Genomic DNA, 26,340 nt, shown 5'->3' with positions numbered 1-26,340 from the left:
CAAGCAGTACTTTTTATCCAAGATCATGTGTGAACTGCAAAGGTGAATTTAAAAAAAAAACATTTAAAATTCACCACTATCAAATAAATCAACAATTTCATGATTAGTAACCTGTTTTCATGGAGCAGGTAGTGTTTGTGACAAGAAATTAGCTGAATGCCTTCGTTGGTCACCAGAGAACAACTTGGTGTTAATCAAAGTTATTACTGTCTCCCAAAATATTGCTGAGAAGATTTACACCAGAACCAGAGAACTTGGTCACCAGAGAACAACTTGGTGTTAATCAAAGTTATTACTGTCTCCCAAAATATTGCTGAGAAGATTTACATTATAAATGTTTCACTGCAGTACACATAGGGCTTGATTCCTATCATATTCATGTAATGCACAAACTTAAAAGAACTGGATAAAGAAAAAGATTGCATTATTGTTGCTGGTTTTATACTTTTATTGATTCGAGTGGAATTAACATTTTGGACCATGTTTTTTTTTGCTGACAAAGCTTGGTTCCACACGAATGATTACATCAATTCATGTGGAACCAGGAATTAGGTAAAATATCAGGATATAGAGTAATGAAAATCCTCGTGTTTTTCATGAAATGTCCAAAAAAATTAGGATGCGGTGTGCTGTTTCATGTTGCTGAGTGATTACATCTCTCTTCTTTGAGAACACAGTTGATGGAAACTTATACTGGGATTTAATACACCAATTCGTTGCACTATGCGGTAAATGTTATTGTTGGTTTCAGCAAGATGGGTTACTTGTTACACATCCTCCGAAACAAGCAATGCTGAAGGACTTTTTCAGTGATTGCTGTATTTCTAAAAATTCGTGGCACCCAGGAACCCTTGATAAACTAACAATGTTATGTTAGCAGTTAATTATTTGTGGAGGCAAAGTGTAAAAGTAATCCACACACGTTGAAGGAACTGAAAGCCAATTTACACAAAATGAAATTATGAACATAGGTGTTCAAACATTACAAAAGGTATCATTAAATATTATTAAAAAAAAGTCTCTGCATGTATTCAAGAAGAAGGTGGACATTTTCAATATTTATTGTAATTTTTTATTGTTATTTATCATCATTATAGATATTATTATTACTTGGTTGCATAATCCACTAGTAAAATAATTAATTAATAAATTTTAATTACTGATATTTGAGCTGTGTGAATTTTGAATCACACAGTTAGTAAAATGTACGAGCCACTTTGTATTATATTGATACAGTAGACTCTTGCATAATAACCATGGTCCATTCTGTAACAACAGTCATCATGCCAATTGGTCGCTATGCTATGTAGGTATAAGAATTACATGTTAAAGCCATTATCATCATCATCTGTGTCCGGAATCCCAGAATGGAACCTTTTTACTCCTAAAAACATATATTTCATAACATTTAAACCTTTGATTTTTTTTTATAGATAAATCTGTTCTAATCACAATGAAGCAAACTAGATACAGAAAAGAAACATGATAAATAAAGGGATAATTTAGGCATAAAAATAATAAAATAACATTACAGGAGTAAGTTCTTACTTTGGCTTTGAAAGGTCTTTCTTAATAGAGCTTGATTTGAGAATTTCTGGGTGCTGATATTATTATTATTATTGGTGGTGGTAGTAGTGGCATATGATACAAAAAAGCAAGTGTATAAAGCATTAGCCAAAAAAAAAAAAAAAAAAAAAAAACCTCCCATGTCACCTGTTCATCTGCACCAATAATTTATCTAGTTCTTCCTTGAATTTATTCAAACTGCGCACTTCCACAACACCAGATGGAAGTTTGTTCCAACAATCAATGACCTGCATGGCTGAAGGCAAACCTCCACACATCTCTCCTATTACCATCTTTCCTCAGTTTGAATTTATGCCCCCTCATATGTGTAGACTGAGCAAGAGGAAGAATGTCATCAGCATTGAGTTTGTTCAATCCATTAAAAGTCTTAAACACCTTAATCAGGTCACCTCGCAGGTGCGTACTCTCCAGATGCTGCAATATGCAGAACTGAAACCTTTTTCAGTTCTGCATCTCATTGCCCGTCTTTGCATCTGTTCCAGCAGATCTACATCCTTCCTAAAATGAGACCTCCAGACCTGTATGCAGTACTCAACATGTGATATAACTGATGGGATAATCACCCCCTTACCTTATGATATACATGAACTTTTCTAAGAAAAGTTCATGTATATCATAGAAACAATCCAATTAGCTGTTCTGGCTAACGTCTTCTCTGCTCAGAGAACTTGAGTGCACAATCATCCCCCCCCCCTGGTCTTTTTCATTTCCGACTACATGAGTGTTGTACCACACAGTTGATATGTTAATCTGGGATTATTCCTACCCATATACAAACTTCAACTGCCATTTCTCAGCCCATCTGCCTAATTTTTCTAGAACTAGAACTTGTTGTAGTAGCTTACTTTGATTATTGTCATTAACCACTTACCAACCTTTGTGCATATACAAACTTAGACTTTAAGTCTCATATACAGTAATACCCCGAATTTACGCGATAGGTGGGTCCGACGAAAATCGCGTAAGTCGAATTCGCGTAAGTCGGGGTAGAACTTTGCATATAAATACATATAAATTTTGCTTAATTGGGACCAAGGACTAACAAAAACACTAGTTTAGAAGAAAAATATTAATAAAATTGCAGTTCTTTATACATATTAATACAAAATATGTATTATAAAAACAAATGACTTACGTAAAAAAGTTATTTCGATGTCGCTGGCTTCATAAAATCTAACAAATTCGTCTGACGACACAGCGCCTTCTTTTTTTCACGCAGAATTTCTTCGTAGCAAGCTAATAATTTTTTTATTCCTTGCTTTGTAGCTATAACGCGTTCTTCGTTGGAGTCTATGTTTTCTAAAATTTTTAAGCCCTTTTCAATTTTCAACCTGTCAGGTTTGCAATTGTCATGTGCTTTTTGCCATTGCTTCATTTAGGCCTGTAGCACGTGCAATATCACATGGTCTTTCATTTCGCTCAAAGCGTTTCACAATTTCATATTTTTTCTCTATCGACAGAGGCGGACTGGCCATAAGCCTTACCGGGGAAACTCCGGTGGGCCAGTGTGATTTTTGCCATAAACCATAGTATGAGGCCACTATAAATTTTCCCCGGTAAGAATTTTTGATCCAGTCCGCCTCTGTTTATCGATAATTGCTTTTCTTTTTCTCTCTGAATCTGCAGTGTCTTCACCAGTACGCTTCCTTTTCACACCTTTTAAGTATTTTACTCATTTTTAGGGAATAAAGCACAATTACAAAACGAGGAGGCACGCTTGATACGCATAAACAAAGCTGCGCGCATGTAGCAACTGAATAAACAACACCATAAAGGCAGAGATACGCTATTAACACCTCACATTTCTAGGGGTTACTACCATAAAACAATAAAAATCCAGTTGCGTTTCTGCTAGTGAAATCTGTTATAAACTCGATCTAATTGCATTTGCGATTATACCGATAGCTGGAATTGTGTTGGTTTTTACGTTATTATGGTGAAATGTGTTTCCCCTTCACTGATATAAAAAACATAAAAGCAGCAAAGTTGAATTTTGTTCATCTTTCGCTCTCATTCTCCGCCGTCGCACCGTATATCGATAACATATGAAAAACGACCTTGAAGATAGTGGGCGGCAGCGTTGCCAAACGAAAAAATCAAGAACCGCGTAACTCCGAATTCGCGTAAGTCGGGGTATTACTGTACTTTCATTAATATCATTAATAAATATAGAAAACAACAATGGACTGAACACTGAACCCTGAACTCCATTAATAACATTAGTTCATGAGGTGTTCCATTAATAACCAGTCTTCTCCCACTCAACCGTCCCATTATCCATTGCAGTAACTTGGGGCACCTCCGTAGCCAGGTGGGAAGGAGCAGCAGTGCGTAGCACACGCTTCTTGATTAGACCAGGGTTCGAGCCCGTCACCACCAAATATGGAGGATATTTGGTGGTGACGACCACCAAATATCCTCCATATATTTCTCATATATGAATGTAGATGCAGAATACTTATTCAGTTTGTTGGCATCCTGAGACGGATCAACAGTTAGACTATGTGTGCGAGTTGTGGCATACAGTGTCCATTTATATTAATTTAGTTTTAAATAGTTATACTTAACTCTATAGAATTCTGTCAGGTCTCCAGGCAGGTGTATCGAGGGTGTCCTCAGGGGTCTATCTTGAGGCCCCTTATCTGGAACACTGTCCTTCAGGAGTGAAAAATAATTCCCTATGCCGATGAGGTAACCATTTTGATCAGTGGTCACTCTCGTGCAGCTATCAAAGTCTCTGCTAATGCTGTTCTTGCAAATCTTTATGGTTGGACTCTAGACAACAAACTATCTATTAGTGTTTCAAAGACTAATGATGATTTTTGGCTCTAAATTAAATATTCAACACCCACCACAAGTCAAAGTTAACAATGTTCGACCTAATTGCCACGGAAACCAAATATGGTTTCCGTGACAATTGGGTGTGATTGTGGACTGTAGATTAAATTTTTTCTCACACCTTAATCATGTAACTGCCAAAATTAGAAAATTTACTGGTGCCATCGTGAAGGTCTCCAGAACTGATTGAAGTCTCTTGTGTCGGGCCATGCAAGTTTACTACAATGCCATCTTCCTCCCTATGGCAACTTATGCCACTAGTGCATAATTCCACAGGGCAAAAATAGTTAAATTTCAAGCAAAACTAGCTAGTTTACAGAGAACTATGCTCCTTAGTATGCTAAACATATGCAGAACCATATCTACACTGGCATTACAAGTTATCACTAGCACGTTACCCTTGGATCTATATCTAATATATAGAGGTCTCTGCTTTCTCATTAAGAGACAGATTCCAACTGAATTTTTGAATATCACCATCGATCCTCAAACAGAAGTTAAGCATGAAAGAGCTAGGTGTTGGAACGAACTTTTAAATATATGGCAGAGATGTTGGAACACCACATCTCTGGATATTGTCACTAAAGAATTTTTTCCTGTAGTTACCTTCATGCCAAGCAAGAAAATTAAAACATGGTTCTCTATGGATCTGTGCACTTCTTATTTATTAACAGGACATAGAACTCTAAATGAGAAATTATACAAATTTAGGTTATCCCAAACTGATCTCTGTGCTTGTGGCAGAATTGAAAATTGGAAACATATCCTCTATGAGTGTCAACACAATGACATAAGAGATGGTTTATCTAAGTCAATTGAAAATTTTTCTCCTGGTCAAGAGTCTTAGTTCAGAATGTTAATGCTTTTCATGTGCTCCAACTGTTTACTCATGATGTCCTTGCTAGAAGATTATCTCTAAATTCTGACATAAATAGTGCAACTTCTGTTCCCGTGGACACTTCAACTACAACTTAAACTGTTCCTACAACAATTATGGCTTCATTGACCACTGCTGCATCTACTTTATCATCAGAAATCAGTGCATTACTTTAAACTGTGTAAACTCGGGCTACAACAACAATTACACTTGGTATGAGTTCTTCTGTACCACCCTCCCTATCTTCTATCTTCTGTGGAGGGATAATTTCCTACCACAAAATACACTGTTAAGAGAGACACTCAGCTTGGCTCCATGGCTACAGAGAAACATTTATGTTGAGGAAAAATTTATGTATCGATATATTCTCAGTGATCTATTTAGAGTACAGTATACTGTGGTCCCTACTCACATGTTGTTCCCCTCCTTTGTATATATTTACACGTATGACTGTGTATATACAGTAATACCCCGACTTACGCTACCCCGACTTACGCGAACTCGGAGTTACGCGGTTCTTGATTTTTTTGTTTGGCAACGCTGCCGCCCACTATCTTCAAGGTCGTTTTTCATATGTTATCGATATACGGTGCGACGGCGGAGAATGAGAGCGAAAGATGAACAAAATTCAACTTTGCTGCTTTTATGTTTTTTATATCAGTGAAGGGGAAACACATTTCACCATAATAACGTAAAAACCAACACAATTCCAGCTATCGGTATAATCGCAAATGCAATTAGATCGAGTTTATAACAGATTTCACTAGCAGAAACGCAACTGGATTTTTATTGTTTTATGGTAGTAACCCCTAGAAATGTGAGGTGTTAATAGTGTATCTCTGCCTTTATGGTGTTGTTTATTCAGTTGCTACATGCGCGCAGCTTTGTTTATGCGTATCAAGCGTGCCTCCTCGTTTTGTAATTGTGCTTTATTCCCTAAAAATGAGTAAAATACTTAATTAAAAGGTGTGAAAAGGAAGCGTCCTGGTGAAGACACTGCAGATTCAGAGAGAAAAAGAAAAGCAATTATCGATAAACAGAGGCGGACTGGATCAAAAATTCTTACCCGGGAAAATTTATAGTGGCCTCATACTATGGTTTATGGCCAAAATCACACTGGCCCACCGAGGTTTCTCCGGTAAGGCTTATGGCCAGTCCGCCTCTGTCGATAGAGAAAAAATATGAAATTGTGAAACGCTTTGAGCGAAATGAAAGACCATGTGATATTGCACGTGCTACAGGCCTAAATGAAGCAATGGCGAAAAGCACATGACAATTGCAAACTTGACAGGTTGAAAATTGAAAAGGGCTCAATTGTAAAGGGCTTAAAATTTTTAGAAAACATAGACTCCAACGAAGAACGCGTTATAGCTACAAAGCAAGGAATAAAAAAATTATTAGCTTGCTACGAAGAAATTCTGCGTGAAAAAAAAGAACGCGCTGTGTCGTCAGACGAATTTGTTAGATCCATCGACATCGAAATAACTTTTTAACGTAAGTCATTTGTTTTTTAATACATATTTTGTATTAATATGTATAAAGAACTGCAATTTTATTAATATTTTTCTTCTAAACTAGTGTTTTTGTTAGTCCTTGGTCCCAATTAAGCAAAATTTATATGTATTTATATGCAAAGTTGTACCCCGACTTACGCGAATTCGACTTACGCGATTTTCGTCGGACCCACCTATCGCGTAACTTTGGGGTATTACTGTACTTAGTTGTATATGTATTATATGTGATATATGTGTTTTGTTCAATAATGGTTTAATAGCAAGTCCTCCAAAGTTCTGAGGACTTTTATGAGATGTAAGCCTGTGGGACATGTTTTGTTCCATGGGTACAAGGTCAATATTTATGTAGCTGTATATTAAGAGCTTAGTGTTTAAACTACACTGAGGCCAATAAATCTTATAATGCCCTTCTGGGATGATACTGAATCCTGTTAACAATTATGATAACTGGCCCTTTTGCTGTCTATTACCTTGCATTGGTGTATGTACCCATGATCTAGGAATGTGAACTGTTAATTTATATGGTCCTCGAATCTTGGGGCTCTACCATTATGTATACCTTTATGCTCTATTATGTACACCTTTATGTCTGCCATTATGCTTATCTTTTGTGCTCGTATGTTTAGACAAACTAGCTTCTTGCTTATAAGTTTGTCCACACTAATTAGTTAAATGTTCTTGCCTAGTTACTATGTATATTCTATGGTTGTTGTTTTTTTTTTCCTTGCTAGTTGATTTTCTCCCTGCGGCCAGCTTTGCTCTGCTCCTTGGCTCGCACTTTTCACGCATACTAACTTCTCTTGCCTGGTCTTTGACAAGGCGCTGTATCCATAAAGTGAAACAAGGTGGAGATGAACTAACATTTCAGGAGCCGCTTAAAAAATATACATATATATATAACAGTTAGATTATTGACATCAAGGTGACCAATGTGATTCAGCTTCCTTCTACTGTTAACATAAGGAAAGTAGACTTTGCTACTTTTCTTTGCATTCTTTACATTCTTTTCCAGAGACTTCTCATAATCTGCTTTAGCTTTCTAACCTCCTTTGTGGCTTGATTGCAGACTAGTTTATGTTCAATAGGCTTCTTAATCACCTAATAATTTATACGCATCCCATGCATTTTTCTTCTCTGCCATTATCTCGTTAGTTCATCTGATATCCACTTAGGCCCAAGCTTTGAACAGTATTTCTTATATGCTATGAACAGCATACTATACTATGATTATTAACTCACTGTTAAGGTTATCAACATCGAATTCCCATTTAGAATTTGCTGTTGGTAACCTTATTTGGTTCAACTGTGTTGAATTTGAAAACTGTCTGAGATCACTCTTTTCTCCTTTATGAAAACAGAATCCCTTCCTTTTACTATTCATATATTTTACTATGCGATGCAGAGTGGAACGGAAATAAAAATAACAAGATGCAGCTAAAATAGGTTTAATGTCAAAATACAAAGAGTAAACAGTAATACAAAAGCTTTCGGGTAGTATATTGGCCTTCATCGGTTTTTAACGGTTAATCGAAAAGTCTAGAAATACAGAACCTATGTGCATGCGATGGCAGTCATGTATGGTGAACTGCATGTAGTAACAATTAGCTGTTAGAAGGCAAAGCTTGTGGCTGTGACGTATGGTAACGTTGCGATTGCCAATGTTTGTCAGCCATAAGGATGGTTGCTACAGTAATAGGATGGACACGACACCCTCTTGTTTCTGTTAAAGGAAGTATCAAAGCATGAGATGTGCAGTGACTCCAACCAGGCACAGTGCCGGTAATAGCGGGACTGATCAATAACTATGACATCGTGGCATGGGTCAATGTCATGTTCGGTCGACCAGTAGTGCTCAGCAATGGCTGTGGTCTACGTCCGCTAAACAAATGGCTCTTTTGTGTTCTGAAACACAATTGCTGAGTCTTCTGCCAGTTCCCCCGACGTAGCAACTAGTGCAGTCATGGCAAGAAATTCGGTAGACTAGTCCACTCTGCAGCAAGGTGGGAACTGATGTTTTTACCTTGGAGATGGGGGATCACAACTTCCTGCCCAGCAGTTGTAAGCACTTTATCCCATGAGATTTTAAGACCCTAAAATCCTGCTGTGATAGGTTCAGGTAGTATGGGAAGACTTGTGGAATTTGCAGAATCTCAAGGACTGTCAGTAACGAACACTTTTTTGAAGAAAAGGGTGAACAGAAAGTGGACATGGAAGAGTCCAAATGGATTAGGCGCCTCCGTAGCCAGGTGGGAAGGAGCAGCAGTGCGTAGCACATGCTTCTTGATTAGACTGGGGTTCGAGCCCATCACCACCAAATACGGGGGATGCGGGAAGGTCAGGAAATGACCACCGCATATCCCGGAGCAATATGGCCTTAGTTGCTAATGCTCCTAAAAACCAAATAACAAAAACAAACAACCAAATGGATTAACAACTGATGAAATCGACTTCATCCTCACTAACAGAAGATATATTGTGAATGATGTTACCGTCCTGAATAAGGTAAATGTTGGAAGTGATCACAGAATGGTAAGATGTACACTTGATATAGATGTAGGAAAGGAAAAAACTGACTCGAGTAAATAATACAAAGGTCTTTGAGATGACAGAGGAGGAGAAAAAGCAGTATGTACTGGAACTTAAGAACAAGTTTGAGCTTCTGCAGACTGCTCAGGACCAAGATATCGACGAGGAATATTACAACTTTCTGAAAGTGATAAAGCCCAAGAAACCTATAGGGAAACAGAAATCCAAAGAAGAAAAAATTAGTCAAGAAACACTTGTCGTGATGAACCGAAGACGACAAATGAAGAGCAAGAAAAACACTGACAGGAAGAAAATTGAGTATACTGAGTTATGCAAAGCCATTAGAAAGAGACTCAGAGAGGACATAAGAAGATTTAACACAAGAAAAGTAGAACAAGCATTAAGGGAAAACAAAGGATTTAAATCAGCAGCCATGAGCAGTAATACAGAAAGACAAATGATACTGAAACTGAAGAATAGCAATAGTGTACTTATAAACAGCAGAGAAGGCATAATTCAAATAGCAGAAGACTACTATAGAGAATTATACAAGGAGCAAGGGAATGATACCAGCAGTGGGGAAGATGGATTGCAATGTAGCAACACATACGACATACCCGATATTCTTCCTGATGAGGTAGAACATGCATTGAAGAAAATGAAGAATCAGAAAGCCCCGGGGGAAGATGAAGTTACTGTAGAGTTGTTAAAATTGGGAGGAAGAGACATAACACAAAAACTGGCAAGGCTCTTCACAAAGTGCATTAGAAAAGGTGTGATGCCTAAGCAGTGGAATAATGCAATCATAGTTTTGCTGCATAAGAAAGGAGATAAATCAGAAATTGGAAATTATAGACCAATTAGTTTGTTATCCCACATCTACAAGTTGTTCACAAGTGTCATTACTAATAGATTAGAAAGAATACTTGATGAGAATCAACCGAAAGAGCAAGCTGGCTTTAGGACAGGATTCTCAACTATGGATCACCTTCACGTAATATCACAGCTAATGGAGAAAGCAAATGAATATAAAACACCATTATGCCTGTCATTTGTGGATTATGAAAAGGCATTTGACTCCATACAGCATAAGGTTGTTATTGTTATTTGGTTTTTAGGAGCATTAGCGACTAAGGCCATGTTGCTCCGGGATATGCGGTGGTCATTCTCTGACCTTTCCGCATCCTCCATATTTGGTCCACAGCATAAGGCAATGTTTCGGGCACTGGAAAGACAAGGCATAGATACCCCATATATTATGATTTTGAAGAAAATATATGAGAGTGCTACCTCCTTTATTAGACTAGACAAAGACAGTAGGAAATTTAAAATCGAGAAAGGAGTTCGACAAGGAGACACAATATCTCCGAAGCTGTTTACTGCTGCCTTTTGAGGATGCTTTCAGAAGATTAGACTGGTCGCAGAAAGGAGTCAATGTGAATGAAGAGTACCTAAACCATTTACGATTTGCAGATGACATTGTGGTCATAAGCCACGATCCCAAAGAATTAGAGGAAAATCTTAATCAGTTATGCACAGTTAGTAAGGATTTTGGACTAAAGATGAATATGGCTAAAACAAAAGTAATGATGAACAAGTATGCCGCGGAAAGGGAAATAATGATTGAAGGAGCAGTAATTGAAAAGGTGGAGTCATATACTTATCTGGGACAAGTTAGTAGCTGTAATAATGATAAATGGCTGGAAGTCAAGAGAAGAATAAATTTTGGATGGATAGCATTCAGGAAATATAGTCACATACTGAAGAGCAATATCCCAGTTTGTCTGAAACGTAAAATAATGAATCGATGTATACTCCCCACCATGACTTATGGAAGTGAAACTTGGGCACTCACCAAAAGAATGGAAGAGAAGCTGAGAACTACACAGCGAAGAATGGAACGAATTATATTGGGAATCAGACTGTTAGATAAGAAGAGAAACACATGGATTAGGCAGCAAACTCAAGTAAAGGACATTCTTATCAAAACTAAAGAACTAAAATGGTCTTAGGCAGGACACATAGCTCGAAGACATGATGACAGATGGACTAAGAAAATAACAGAATGGTACCCAAGAGAAGCTAGAAGAAAACCTGGAAGACAAAGGCGGAGATGGATAGATGAAATTCATGAGTTTTTGGGTAGTAAATGGACGGCCAGTGCTCAAAACAGAAGGAACTGGAAAGCTGCTGGAGAGGCCTTCATCCTGCAGTGGATTGAAAATGGCTGATGATGATGAGTATGGGATAAAGGGGGCTGCAGCAGAGTCATTACCGTGAACGGGCCTGTAGGTTGCACCTGCCTAGGGTACTGATGGGGTAGCCACACATCTCAAGATCTGTCTTGACCCTAGCACTCTCAGTACATCCCTCATCCGCAGAACTATAGTGGGTCCGGGCATAGGTTAACAGGGCTCATGCAGTGCCAAGAAGATGGCTGCATTTATGTGCTGACCGGTAGTTTGTAAATTGGCCAGCTTACGTTGGCTTGCGATAGACTGTTGTCCTCAAATGCGTGCCCTCACATCGGACAAGGGTATCCAAGTATGGGAGGGTACTGTCTGACTCTAGCTCGATGGTGAATTTAATGAAAGGCGACAGAGAGTTAAGATGGCCCAAGAGTCAGTTGCCTGATTCACGGGGAATAACCACAAATACATCATCCAGCGACACCAAAAGGTAATGGGATCTGGTAGACCTGTAAATGCGTGACCCTCCAATTCCTCCATTGTGATGTTTACCATGACTGAAGTAACCGGGGAACCTATGGCCATACCGTTTATCTGCTCATAAATGTACTTGCCGAACACGATGGCCCCACCAGTCAAGTACTGTCTAAGGGCGGTGGAAACGTCCCCTGAAGTTAGTGAGGTCCTACTGTTCAGGGTCTGGTTGCTATCCAAAAGTTCCTTGGCACATGTGATGGATAGTTCAACAGGGATGGAAGTAAAAAGAGACACCACATCAAACGAGGCCATGATTTGATTATCCGAGATGGATAGGGCATGGATCCGATCTATAAATTCACCACTGTTGGAAACAGTGTTGGCCTTCTTGCCCACTAGGGGAGAGAGTAGGCCCGAGACGAACTTAGACAACTCATAACTCGGTGAACCACAACAGGAGACAATGGGTCTTAATGGTACTCCTTCTTTGTGGACTTTTGGTAGTCTGTAAAATTGTGGAATCTGGCAGCCAGAGGCACAGAGGCACCAGCGACAGATTCGATGATTTTTCCCTTCTTAAAAACAACCATTGACAAGGACGTTTACCTTTGACTCCCATTGTTCCAGGGGCTTGATTGGAGAGACGACCACTGGTTGGTAGACAGAGGTGTCTTGTAGGAGCAACAGGACTTTCACTTCATAGTCAGAACGATTTAAAACAACTGTTCAATGCCCTTTGTTAGCCGGAAGGACGACGATGGAAGTATCCTGTTTCAATGCATTGAGAGCAGAGATCTGTTGGCAAGTGAGATTGTAGGTAGCAGGGCACGCATGATGTAAGATCGTTGTAGTTTTTAGGCGAATCTTTTCGCCACCTCTTCAGGGATGCATGTCAATGATGCTTCAACACCCAAGGCAATATCAGTGATTGGTGGACTTTTACCCTTAACTGTAGGTATATCTTTAAGTAAATTTCATGTCAGTACACTTGACATGAAAAAATTTGCATTTTTTCATGAATGTAAATTCAAATTCATGTAAATACAAATTCATGAAAAAATGCAAATGGACAACATCCTTAAATCATAAAAACATCCTTTTCTTCAAAACCTCATCATCAGTAATAATCACCACGTAATTCTCTAATATATACGAAAAACATATCATTTCAACGCGGAAGAATTCCCCCAACCTCAGCCCCCCCCCCCCCCCACCCCCGACAATACGTAAAAATCAACCCTCTCATGACTTGCAAACATACCGCCCTACAGCAATATTGACATCACGCCATAACAAACAATAGACACATCTGCGCACTAAAAACCGATCGGTCAATAAAACAAACAGAGAACGGGACTAACCCCCTTTTTCTGACAGACCACCACAGGACAACTGACTGTAAGTAAAAACCTCCTCACTTATCCAGATACTCACCCGTTGGGCTTTGTATCACCTATACCAGTTTGCTGATTCCGATTCTAAGATTAAAAATATTTCTAAAATTATAATTAGATTATCTAAAATCAATATAAATAAAGTTTACCAAAATTAATTAATCAAAGATTATCTAAAATCAATTAATTAAATTTATCCAAAATTAAGTAATTATGTACAAAAGTATCACTAAAAAGGCAAAAGTGATAAAGGGATGACAGAAATGGGTAGGTATGAGACATTCCTTTAATCTGGCTATCGACCCGCTCAAAGCCCCCGACGAAATAGCGGGTAGATGACCAGGTAAAAGAATGTTAGTTAACATTGATTTATTTGTTGTTTATTTGATGTTTGTTTGAAATACAAAATATTAACTTCATCTATTATTATCATTATTATTATTATTATTATTATTACTATTTACCATTACATGTACAGACCCCCAGGAAGAAGTTAGACTGCACAGGCTAACTGGATCTCCTGTTCCCGGTACACCTAAATACCCATACAGATAGTAGATAAATAACAGTAAAAGAAAAATCGACCAAACCGAAGCAATTTAATCAATTAACCAGTAATACAGCAAAATTTATTCAATTAGCCAGTATATATATATATAAAAAACTTGTAGTTCAAATTGTAGATCCTAATTATGAATTCAAATTGTTGTTCATGAAAAAAAAGCAAATTTATGTACAACCCAGCAACATATATTAATTTATATGGTGTTATAATACAAAAATGACAAAAAATAAAATAAAATTTTACGAAAATGTTTGTGTAAAACTAAATTGAACATAAAGAATATGAGGTTTTAAGATCGTTTTATCTTTTTTGAAAAAATCAGAAGTGTTCTGTTGAGTTAAGGTCCTATTGAATTTCATTTCATAACTTCATTCTTCATTTCTTTTAAAAGGTAAAAGTATTTATCAAATTCCTTATCATAATTAGCAAATTTAGTAGGCGTTTTGAGACAGCTTCTGACTTTATGTAATTTAACTTTTGATTTCCTACATTCTCTTGCGTATCATCCCTTCCCTTACCATATGACACGATAGCTCATTTGCTATAATCTTATCTTATCTTCCTTCACGGATTAGGCAATCTGCCTGTTCCGATCTCAAAGAGGTCTGCTCATCTTTTCTTTGGTCTTCCTCTGTCTCTTTCACCAGCATCATGCTATAATCATTTAAAAAAAAAAAAAAACTAGAAAAATCTCTTCGGTTATTTTACCACATTAAGATTTCAACAGATTCTATGCATTATGCATTATTTAATAACAATGGTATTTAATGTTTTAATTTGCATTTAATTTTTCCTTTAAAATGATTTTACTTCTTTTACAAAATGATTGATAAACCATTCCAAAAAAGTTTGGAATTGTGTCATTAAATTCCCAGTTAGGAAAAACATCTGTTCTGCATAAATAAAATACAGTATTCTTAAACAAAATACACTTTGCCCAGATGTCCCATGAATTTTGACAGGATGATATATGTACGTACATAAAAAAAAAAAAAAAAAAAGGCAGTCTGAATTATAGAACCTAATTTATGAATTAGTGAAGTTTTACTGTATAATATTGATTAAAAAAAACGTACATTGAATCTGATGACCTCTATATTCCTATCCGGTGTACACTGGAGAAGTTAATAGTAGCCACTATGTACTAAAATATTTATACAGAAATAGCTTGTAAGTTACCTTCTCCCCCCCTTCCCCCCCAGACGTGCATGCTTGAACTGAGAGGTTCTTCTGTATTGATAAAAGTTGGAATATGTTTAGGAGCAGCTATAGAAATTTGTGACACCTCTCCTGTTTCCTATAGAGTACAGAGATCTTTTTTATGAGATGCAAGGTTATACACACCAATTACACATTTATTTTATAGTAGTTTTTTTTTTTTTTTTGTAGAACAGAGCAGATGTCTTAGTATTAGTATTAGTAACGGCCGCATGGTGCAAGAAAGCCTATGGCTTATGCTGCACCTGCCAAAAAAAAAAAAAAAAAAAAAATCCTAACAAAACAATGATAAAAACAAAAAATAAATAACTTAATAATTAATAAATAAAATAAAATAAAATAAAAAATAAATAAAAAGGAAATTAAACCTATCATCCTATGCGCTTCCCTTACCCGAAAGTACTATCCAGATGACCTTTGAATTTCCCCAAACTGTTGGCCTCTACCACCCATGAAGGCAACTTATTCCAGTAATTTTTATAACTCGCTGGCTAAAATAAAACTTCCTGCAGTCCAATCTAAACATTTCCCCCCGTAACTTGAATTTATGTCCCCTAGTTCTAGCATCATTTATAATCTTGAAAATTTTGTCCTCATTCATTTTACTGATGCCTCTCAGAGCCTTAAACACCTCAATCAAATCTCCTCTAAGGTGTCTAGTTTCCAAACTCTGAAACCCACATATTCGAAGTCTTTCTTCATAAGGATGCCGTTTTGCCGATCTCACCAGGCGAGTTACCCTTCTTTGCACCCTTTCAAGAAGCTCGATGTCTTTCTTTAGGTGCGGTCTCCATATTTGAACACAGTATTCCAAGTGTGGTCTAACATAAGCCTTATATAATGGGATTATCACGTCCCTATCTCTACTTGCAAAAGTTCGATAGATCATCGATAGGACACCATGGGCCTTCCTTGCAACCTGTTTACAATGCTCAGAGAATTTCATGTCTGACCGTATCGTAACACCCAAGTCCCTTTCCTCCAGTACTGGGTTTAGTTGAACTCCACCAAGTGAATAAGTTTTTTTGGGATTACTGTTTCCCAGGTGTAATACCTTACACTTTGTTGGATTAAAGCACAGCTGCCATTTTTCTGACCATTCCTGAAGTCTATCTAGGTCTCTCTGAAGAAGCTCAGCTTGACAGTGATCATTAACTACTCTACCAATTTTAACATCATCTGCAAATTTAGACATCACGCCCTCTATCCCTTCATCAATGTCGTTTATGAAAATTAAAAACAAACAATCTTCTTGGCATTTATATATGTGAAGAATACTGATCCTTGGGGAACCCCACTTCTTACTTCTTACATCAACCCAATCTGAGGAATAGCCATTTATCACAACCCTCTGCCTCCTGCCCTGAAGCCATCCTTCTATCCATCTAAGGATTTTCCCAGTGATTCCAACTTGTTCCAGCTTATAAAGCAACCGCTCATGTGGGACTGAGTCAAAAGCTCTGCTGAAATCTAAATAAACAATGTCGAAATTATTCCCTAAATCCAGCTCGTGAGTGACCCTTTCGAAATAGCGAACCAGATTTGTTAAACATGATTTTCCCTTTACAAAACCATGCTGAGTATCCTTGAGAATTTCAATTCGATCCAAATGATCCTGAATTCCACCCTTGATCATTGCCTCCATGATTTTCCCTACTACTGAAGTCAGATTGACAGGTCGATAATTTCCAGCTTCACTTTTAGAGCCACCCTTATGTATGGGAGATACATTTGCACTTTTCCAATCCAAGGGAATCTCCCCAGAGTCTAGTGATGCTCGCATAATTAGCCTCAATGGTTCAATGCACTCGCTTGCCGCCTCTCTTAAGATTATAGGGTATATTCCATTAACTCCAGGAGCCTTACTGGTCTGTAGGCCCGAAAGTTTTTTCATTAAATAATCTTGCGAAATTTCAATATCATTAATTACATATTTTTTAACTTCGCTTCCACAATTTCCCATTGCCACGAAAGGCTTTTCATTTGTAAATACCGATGCAAAATAACTGTTGAGTTCATCTGCAACAGCAGCTGGTGTATTTATTACTATCCCCTTTCCCTTACGTAAAGGTCCGATTTGGTTTGTCCTGCTCTTCTTGGCATTTATATATGTGAAGAATTCTTTATCCCCCCCCCTCTCTTTGCTCTGTTTGCTAGTGATTTCTCATAAACTGCCTTTGCTTGTTGAACCTTTGCTGTGGCTCTATTACACATCATCTTGTAGCTGTTATAGGCTTCAGTACTTTTTATTGCTCTGTAACCTTTCCATGCTACCTTTTTCTGCTCAAGTAATGTGGCAACTTCACTATTCCACCAACTTGGAACCCTTCTCGTGGAGTATTTTTTTAATGGTATATACGCATTCAAGGCATCTGTGATTAATGTTTTAAAAGCGTACCACAGTTCAATTGTATTCATTCTCTGTGTGATATCTAGCCAGTTAATAGAGGCCATGTAGTACTTTAAGGCATCGTAATTTCCTTTTCTGAAATTAAAACCCATTCCTTTGCCTTTTACTTCTGCTACCTCTCTCGTCATCATCCACCGTAGAACTCCGTGATCACTTCCTGCTACTGGTTCCTCTACTGTCAGCCCTGTTATGTCATCTGATTCATGTGTGATGATGAGGTCTAGGATATTCTTTTCTCTAGTACTTTCCCTGACATGGTGATACAAATAACAGTCATCTAGTTGATTTAAAAATTTTGTTCCCCATGTCGAGTTTCCTTCCCATTTACTCCAATCAATTAGAGGCAAATTGAAATCACCCATAATAAGGCATTGACGCTTACTTGCCCATTCCATTTGCATGTAGAGGCTTTTGTCATAATCTTCACAATCACCTGGTCTGTAGATTACTCCTACTCGCATTATACCTTTGTTTCCAACTATCTCACACCATACAGTCTTATTCATATCAAATGTGCACAAGGCATATGTTATTTTAAAAAAATCTTTTACTCCTTTGGGAACAATATTTTAAACTCTTTGAGGAGACCTGAACTCAATTCCCATTGTGATGGGAGAAACTTTTAAGGTTGTGTGTGTGTGTGTGTGTGTGTGTGTGTGTGTGTGTGTGTGTGTGTGTGTGTGTGTGTGTGTGTGTGTGTGTGTGTGTGTGTGTGTTTTGCATGTTGGTCAGTTTTTCCTTCAAGAAACTACTCGGGTTTTTAATCTGGCAAAGCAGTCAAAATGATCAAAAATATATGCTATTTATGGTCATATTATACTGATGACTCAACCTTAGTTGCTTTGAAACTTATTTTAAATAAAATTATCCTATGAGATGTTAGTAACAACAGATTGTAATTTAACATGTTCACAAATTTGTCAGTTTAGTCGAGAGGTTCTGGAAATGAACAGGCTGACCTAGCTGTCAAAACTGCTACTGATGCTATACACCAGCAGTTCCCAACCAGGGGTTTCACAAACCCCTGGGGTTTGTGAAAGTGTTCCAGTGGGTTTGAACTAAAAATTCTGTAATGGCATTGTTTAGATTTACATTAGTATATTTTTGTAAACTACAAAATAGTTTAATATTAATTTATGCCGTTTGGTTAAAAATTTATATTTAGTTATGGTTTGGGTCACGCAAGCATGCGCGACAGATGCTTATGGGGAGTTGGGTGCAAACGTGACAATATGTATCGCACCGTTCAGTCACATGTCAGCACTCCGATAAACATTGCTAGTCTCTGCACCGCACGATATCGTTGTTGTTGTTGTTTGGTTTTTAGGAGCATTAGCAACTAAGGCCATATTGCTCCGGGGATATGCGGTGGTCATTTCCTGACCTTTCTGCATCCTCCGTATTTAGTGGTCAAGGGCTCGAACTGCGGTCTAATCAAGAAGCGTGTGCTATGCACTGCTGCTCCTGCCCACCTGTCTACGGAGGCTCCTTGCACGATATCGTGTTGGATAGGAATGTTGTGCAGTATTAAATTGTTTAGTCATAGTATTTTTAAACTTTAAAAATCATTGTGGACCGTTGGTTGAAGACTGGAAGCATGAAGAACAATGATGTTGAAATACAAATTAATGAGAAGCGTGAAAATCAAAATTGTAAGATCACTTTCAAAAAACGCTTAAAATCCCTTCACTCTGCCAAATTTCCCAAATACTGCATAAAGATGTTCAAAATGTTGGCATGAAAATGAATAGTAAAAAGAGGAGATATAGTGAAGATTATATTAAATTTGGTTTTTCATTTCTTGGATTTGAGGACCATCCATGCCCACAATGTCATTTGTGGAGAAGTGCTCGCCAGTAGTAGTTTGAAACCTTCCCTCTTGTCTCATCATTTAGAAACAAAACACAAAAATTGTGTAGAACAGTCAGTTGATTTTTTTAAGTGGAAATTGCAAGCAATCAAAACATCTAATATTGATTTGCATATATCATTCGGAAATTAAGACAGTGAAAAAGCACTTGAGGCATCGTACTTAGTAAGCTATGAAATAGCAAAAGCTAATACTATTGAGGAAAATTTGATTTTCTCATGTGTAAAAGGTATTATCAGGTGTATGTTTGGTGACAATTTGGTAAAGAAATTGGATGTGATACCCTGGTCCAATATCACAGTGTCTTGCTGAATACATGATATGTCTGAAGATGTTGAATCCATTATTATAGAAAGGGTAAAAAAAAAAAAGTACATTTTATGCTTTGCAATTAGATGAGACAACTGACATTTCCAATCTAGCCACTTTAATTGTATTTGCAAGCTACCTGAATGAAGGCAAAGTGGAGGAAAATATGCTAAGTTGTCATCCTTTAACAGTGTACACAACAGGTGAGGACATTTTTAATTAACTTGTAATTTGACGAAAAGCATATTGATTGGTCTTTGTTGTGGAATTTGTACAGATGGAGCAAAATCAATGACAAGAAAATTTGAAAATTCGCATCAAAAATATATGTGCTGTTGTCTTGTGGACACATTGCAGCATTCATAGCATCGAGACAAATGCCTCAACAACATAAAAGTGTACTTGATGATGCTGTCAAAATACTTTACAAAAGCAAGACCAACAAATTCCAGACTATTCATTTCTTTATGTAAAGAAATGGGCAGTGAGCATGTAACTCTTAACACACACGGATATTACATGCCTGTCACAGGGCAAAATAATTACACGTTCCTTTGAATTAAGACAAGAAGTAATTCTTTTCTTCGTGGATGATCCTTTTCATCTCAGTTGGTGTACAACAGAGCAAATATGGCTTCAAAATTTAGTTTGCTTGTCGGATATTTTTTCAAAGATAAATGAACTCAATTTATAATTACGAGGTGCAAATACAACAGTTTTCAGTGTTCAAGACTGAGTGGAAAGCGCAATAAAAAATAAATAAAATTTTGTGAAGACTTTATTGACAACAGTACTGATTGCTTTAGCACTTTACACAAATTTTTAACTAAAATGAACTGGTCATAAGTTTCTTACATTTACGTTGTGCAATATAGTCAAGTTTTTTAATGAGTGAGATTATAGAAAGTAAAAATCGGAGCTATGGGATCCGGCAGTGCTACAGGAGCCAGCCGTTGCATTGGAAAATGTAATATAACCATTATGAAAGCGACATTTCCTTCCATCATGGTTGGAGTGACCTTAATTCAGGTTCTTCCCATCATTTGTAGGAGTCATATCGACAGTAAAAGGAAGAACTTATGGAAAAGAAGAAAGTACATTTAGGAATGGACCTTCTTAAAAGAATTAATGTAAGTTCTACCAATATCTTTTCAGGAAAATTTGATGTTGAACTAAGTTAAGAAATTAATAGTACAAAGGAGGGCATTTACTTAATTGTTAAGTTGATTAAAATTATTATTATTAGCAATAAAGGTTATTAGGATGATAAACCATAGAGATACATTGCAGCTTAAAATGATATAAGAGAATGTTTAAGATAGTATGTTAGAAAGAAGCAATATTTGAAACAGTAATTATTGATAATAAGTTGTACTTACCACCAAGAAGAAAGTTGGAGAAATTTATTGCGACAAAGGACTGAATCAAAAGAAACTGTATTTAACTTTGTGATGAATGAAAAATTTTAGTATTAAATTTGGTGTTTCATTTGAAAAAGAGGAAGACAGAAGCATTGTAAATTTATTGAATGAGATATTATGAAATGCTTATTCATTTGTAAAAATGTGTAAAATTTTGTGTGTTAATAATAGATGTTATGTTGAACATTATTGGTGTCCTTATAATTGTTCATAAGCTATTGATATATATATATATTTTCCCAAAAAAAGGAAAGTAGTAAATGACATTTATAACACAAAGATCTTGGACCGTCTGATCATACAAAGCAGTCAAGTAACTTGTGGGCTGTGGTAAACAGGTTATAAAAGTATATGATGTTCAATCAATATGTTTTCCATACTAATTTTTTTTCATTCTTGAAGACCATTGTTATGTATTGGTACTTAATAATAATTTTATATTATTACGCAATATCACTTATAAACACATAGTACTGGAAATATTTTATAATAAAAATTCATAACTATTATACGATTTCAGAGAATATAGACCGATAAAAAATATTGTGTTGAAAGGGATTCACAAGTCCAAAAAAGTTGGGAGACCCTGCTATACACCAATCCTTTACTACACCTGCATCTGACTAAAAGTACATTATAAAGGAGATGTCTTGAACAATGGCAACACATCTGGCAAAATCAAGCCAATAACAAGCTACTCAGTATAAAAAAGATCTCAAACCATGGAAATCCAGTATATGTGAGAATCGACATGAAGAAGTTGTATTAGCCTGATTATGGATAGGCCACACACACACGCCTGATACATCCTTATCTGCTTGCGACCACTGACCCACCACAGTGCACAAACTGCAACACCCATCCTACAGTCCAGCATATACTCATTGATTGCCCCATTTACGACAGTGAGCAACAAATCATTGTCGGACCACTTTTGTTTTTCATTTTCATAAATGACATCAACTAAGGGATAGAGGCCCCCATAGCCGAGTGGTCAGGAGCGGGTGTGCAGTGGCACACGATCTTTGAGTAGACCGGGATTCAAGCCCATGACTGCTAAATACGGTCGATCTGCCAACCCGCACTGGACCAGCGTGGCAGATTATGGTCCAGTTCCCTCAGCATGAATTGTTGAGGAGGCTTCCATCCTGCAGTGGGTTGATAATGGCTGCAATTTATTTTTTTTATTTAGGGGATAGAAGGGGTGATGTCAAAATTTGCAATGATATAAAGATTGGCAGAGTTGTTAATGGTCAATGCCAAGCGGTGCTTCTTCAGGATGACTTGAATAGACTTCAAAGATAAGCAGAGAAGTGGCAGCTATGTTTTAGTGCTGCTAAATGCAGGGTCTTACACTTGAGAAATGGCAACCCACAAATAAAGTTTTTACTTTATTTGTGGGTTTTTCTACACTGTTTTTAATTCGACTGAATTTTAAAACTACACTGTTTTTAATTGAATTAAAAACAGTGTAGGAGGAAAGGGATCTGAGGGTTACAATATGGGCAGATAGTTTTCTGAAGTGTAAACAGACAGCCAGGAAAGCTCATGGTGTCCTATCAATGATTTATGGAACACTATCCTGAAGAGATAGGGAGGTCATAATACCACTGTATATGCAATTGTAAGACCATATTTGGATACCGTGTTCAAGTATAGGGACTTTATCTGAAAAAAAAAAAAAAAAAAAAAAACATCGAGCTTCTTGAAAAGGTTTAAAGATGGGCTAGAATGGTGAGATTGACAGAAAGACGCTCAAGGCTCTGATTATGTGGGCTACAGAGCTTGGCGACCAAGCAGTTTATAAGGCTGAGAGTGATTAGTAAAATGAATGAAGGTCTCATTGTTCTAATGAATTAGAACTGGATAGAATGACGGGCAGATGGCCCATTATGGCCCCTGCTCATCCTAGCAGACACCATGCCGTGGCTACTCAGCTGACGTGTTGTGGTATGCTGACACTGGCCAGCACCACTTGCCCCCCCCCCAGCCAGCATTGGATAGAGCACCAACACAGGATCCCTTTCCCTATGGTCCTTCATTCCTACCACCTGGGTGGCTCTCTTTTCCCCTTTGCCTGGTGGGTAACCCAACTGCCACCTGTCTACTTTACCCCCAGGGCATGACGGGCATCCATCCCTAGGGGTCCCCTCTTTCAACCAGATGGGCACCTTCACTACTGTCCCCCCCCCTTCTCTCTACCACTATACATGACCTGGTCTTGGCGCATTATAGCCTAAGTTGCTAATGCGCCAATAAAACCCAAATCAAACTCAAACTCAAACTCTCTCTACCAATTTAACCCCCCCCACTTCCTGGCATCCCACTCCTATCTTTTACCTTTTTTTATATATATATATATACACACACCAGGCTCTCCCTGTCTGTAGCCTTGGCTGTCATGGGTTCACACTGCCAGTGCTTTACATTCCCTATTGCCCGGCCTGCTTCCTTGTGGCACTGGACCGTAAACTAGAAGTTTCTGTGTGAAAACCAGGCCCTAGGCTAAGAGACCAGATGAGCAACACAACCCCACACTAATACTACATGAACACTCACTAGCCTACATAAATCTGGCCTTTGCATCAGTTTTGTATTTATCACATTGCCTGATGTGGAGTTGGAGGAACTCCCGGAGCCGCATTATGAATAACACTATACACTATGTTCAAAAGAATTCCAGAACTAGTGGTCATAAATTCAAATTACAGGGCTTGAGGTTTAGATTAGCTTGTAGAAAATTTTTTTTTTAGCCAGCGAGTCACTGATAGCGGGAACAAGTTGCCCTCACAGATAGTTGAAGCAGACAATTTGAATAAATTTGAAAGTCAGCTGGATACTTGTGTATGGAGGGAAGCATATAATTTGTTTTCTTATCCACTTGGTTGGTTTTTAGGGTCCATAGTCTAACGAATGACCCTTATAATGTCACTCAGTTGTCTGTCTGTCACAGCATTGTATCTCTGGAACCACTCAACTTATTGACTTGAAATTTTGCATGGGTTTGTGCATCATGTGAGCCAACATAATGCCACATTGATCATTGTTGGCAAAAATTTGCCTGAGAAATGGGGGGGTTAAATGTAGGGGGGACAAAATGTTGACAACCTATAGCTTATTATACACCATTGAAAAGAGCTCAACGAGTAGATTTAAAGTACAATTTTAAAATATTTTTAAAATTAAAAATGGTGGCGCCAGACAGGAAAATGTGGGTAATTTTTATGTCCCGCTCCCCCTCTATTTACGTCGCTAATGGAACTTAAAATTTAAAAATCACTTTAGCTATGTGTTATTCAATACTTATCAAGGGAAAACTATTCCGATTGAAATCTATCATTTACTTTTTGTGTTAAAATTAAAAAACCGATTTTTTATTGCACTTCGATAGCGCACTTCTTTGTACTAAGTAACTCTCCTTTTGGTGACAAAAAGGTTGCTAAATAGTTAGTTAATAATTCTATAAAGGTCATATATAAATTTTGCAATGAGAAGTATTTTTTTTATTTTTTAACAATTTTCAAAGCTGGAGTTGTCCCGGCAGGGAGGTATTCAATATGTAGTGGTGGGAAGGTGCCTGTGTGGAGTCTTGCATGCCCCTCACCTACCAGTCGCTTCCCCTCCAAGACTTTAATCACTTTTCCAGGAAGAAGTCGGAGTTGCGTTTCCCACCCTTGTCATTCACAACAACTGGAAATACTCAAATAGACGTTTTCATTAGTTCCTCAGTTGTAGGCCAAGCCGGGGTATTAGAAACTTTTTTTTGTTACCATAGAGCCCTCTATTTGAGGTAATTACCCTAACAACCATTCGTGACTACAGACCCTTCATCCTGAGTGCCCGGCACTCAGTAGTTGACCGATTTATTTTTATTTGCCAGTGTAGCAAAAGCCTGTGGCTTTCTTGCATTATATGATGAATGCTATTACTATTAACTCTTTGCCTCATTTTCAGCAGTGAACACTCTGAGTATTGCTGATCTCCTAGCAGATACCTCACATGTGGACAAAATCTTTAACGCACTCTGAACTTCAACCACAGTCCATATTGATGAAAAACAGAGAATTGGACTTTACCATAATTAGGTGCATTATGGCCATGTTGCCCTTGAGCCGTAAAGCCCACAAACAAACAAATTGAGAGGAGTTAATGATAAAAAAAGAAGGTAGTCTGAATTATGAAAGGTATGATACTAATTAGGTTGAACAAACTGTGCAATTATATGACCTCTATATTCCTATTCAGTGTACTGAAAAGTCACTAAATTATGTTTAGTGATTAGGTTATACCGAACAGACGTTTTTAAAAAATTACTATATTATTTTCCATTATCTTTAAAACCTCGTGCCTAATGAATGTATATAATGAATATAATAGGATTACCCAATCATTAAATCTCAGTTTTGTGTTCTGAGAATTTGCCTACGCAGTTCGTTTCCAACTTAATTTTCTTTTCCTTTCACATGAAAATTTATATCAGGTGAATAAATATAATTATTATTATTTTCTCTCATAGGTAGAAACCATCATCAGCTTCATGTTCGTCACAAAAATGCACCACAGTGTAGAGAAGATGATTCAAGCATTGTCAATGCTGGAACGACTTCGTTAATTCGGCCTCTGTGTCCATACTGTAATAGGGTTTTCTACAGTCCAGGAAATCTTAAAAGACATATTGAAATTCATTTCTTAAAACGAAAGAATTATGTATGTTACATATGCCATAAACGGTTTTCGTGGAAGAACACTCTGAACTCCCATCTAAGGCGAGATCATCACATTCAAGTATGAATGAAAAACTGCAACAACAATTGTTTACTCAGGGTTTAGAATGCATATTTAGGGTATGAAATTTTTTCTACTAAATATACATAATTGTTTATCCAGTGAAAATTATACAAACTGCACAATAGACAATATTAATCTTAACAGGGGTTAATCCTTGCATGCTGACTTTTATTGATTAATAAGTGTTGTTTAAAAATTATACTCATTGAAAATATTGAGATATATAGGAAACTGTTAATATCTTAGTACCTTATTTAAAAAGAGATTGGTTATACTTGGTTTTTTATTTAGCAAGAGTGAAAACTTGGTGAAAAGAAAAAAGCAAATTGATTTTAAAAGCTGTGCCATATAAGATTT

The 26,340-nt window shown here is 37.3% G+C and overlaps 1 protein-coding gene across 1 annotated transcript in view; it reads left to right on the top strand.

The window, feature by feature from the left end:
- Positions 1 to 26,010, top strand: part of LOC150075879 (uncharacterized) — a 50,890-nt gene extending 24,880 nt beyond the window's left edge. Inside the window, exon 3 of the mRNA XM_090388137.1 lies at positions 25,712 to 26,010. Within this exon, the coding sequence (XP_090244263.1) occupies positions 25,712 to 25,986 (275 nt within the window). The 3' untranslated portion in view covers positions 25,987 to 26,010. The remainder of the gene's footprint in view (positions 1 to 25,711) is intronic.
- Positions 26,011 to 26,340: the final 330 nt, after the last annotated feature.

Source organism: Mastigoproctus giganteus, chromosome 13, assembly GCF_048544385.1.
Source record: "Mastigoproctus giganteus isolate SK-2022 chromosome 13, ASM4854438v1, whole genome shotgun sequence".
NCBI lineage: Eukaryota > Metazoa > Arthropoda > Arachnida > Uropygi > Thelyphonidae > Mastigoproctus > Mastigoproctus giganteus.
The sequence above is the reverse complement of the archived record's forward strand: the minus strand, read 5'-3'. Positions and strand labels throughout refer to the sequence as shown.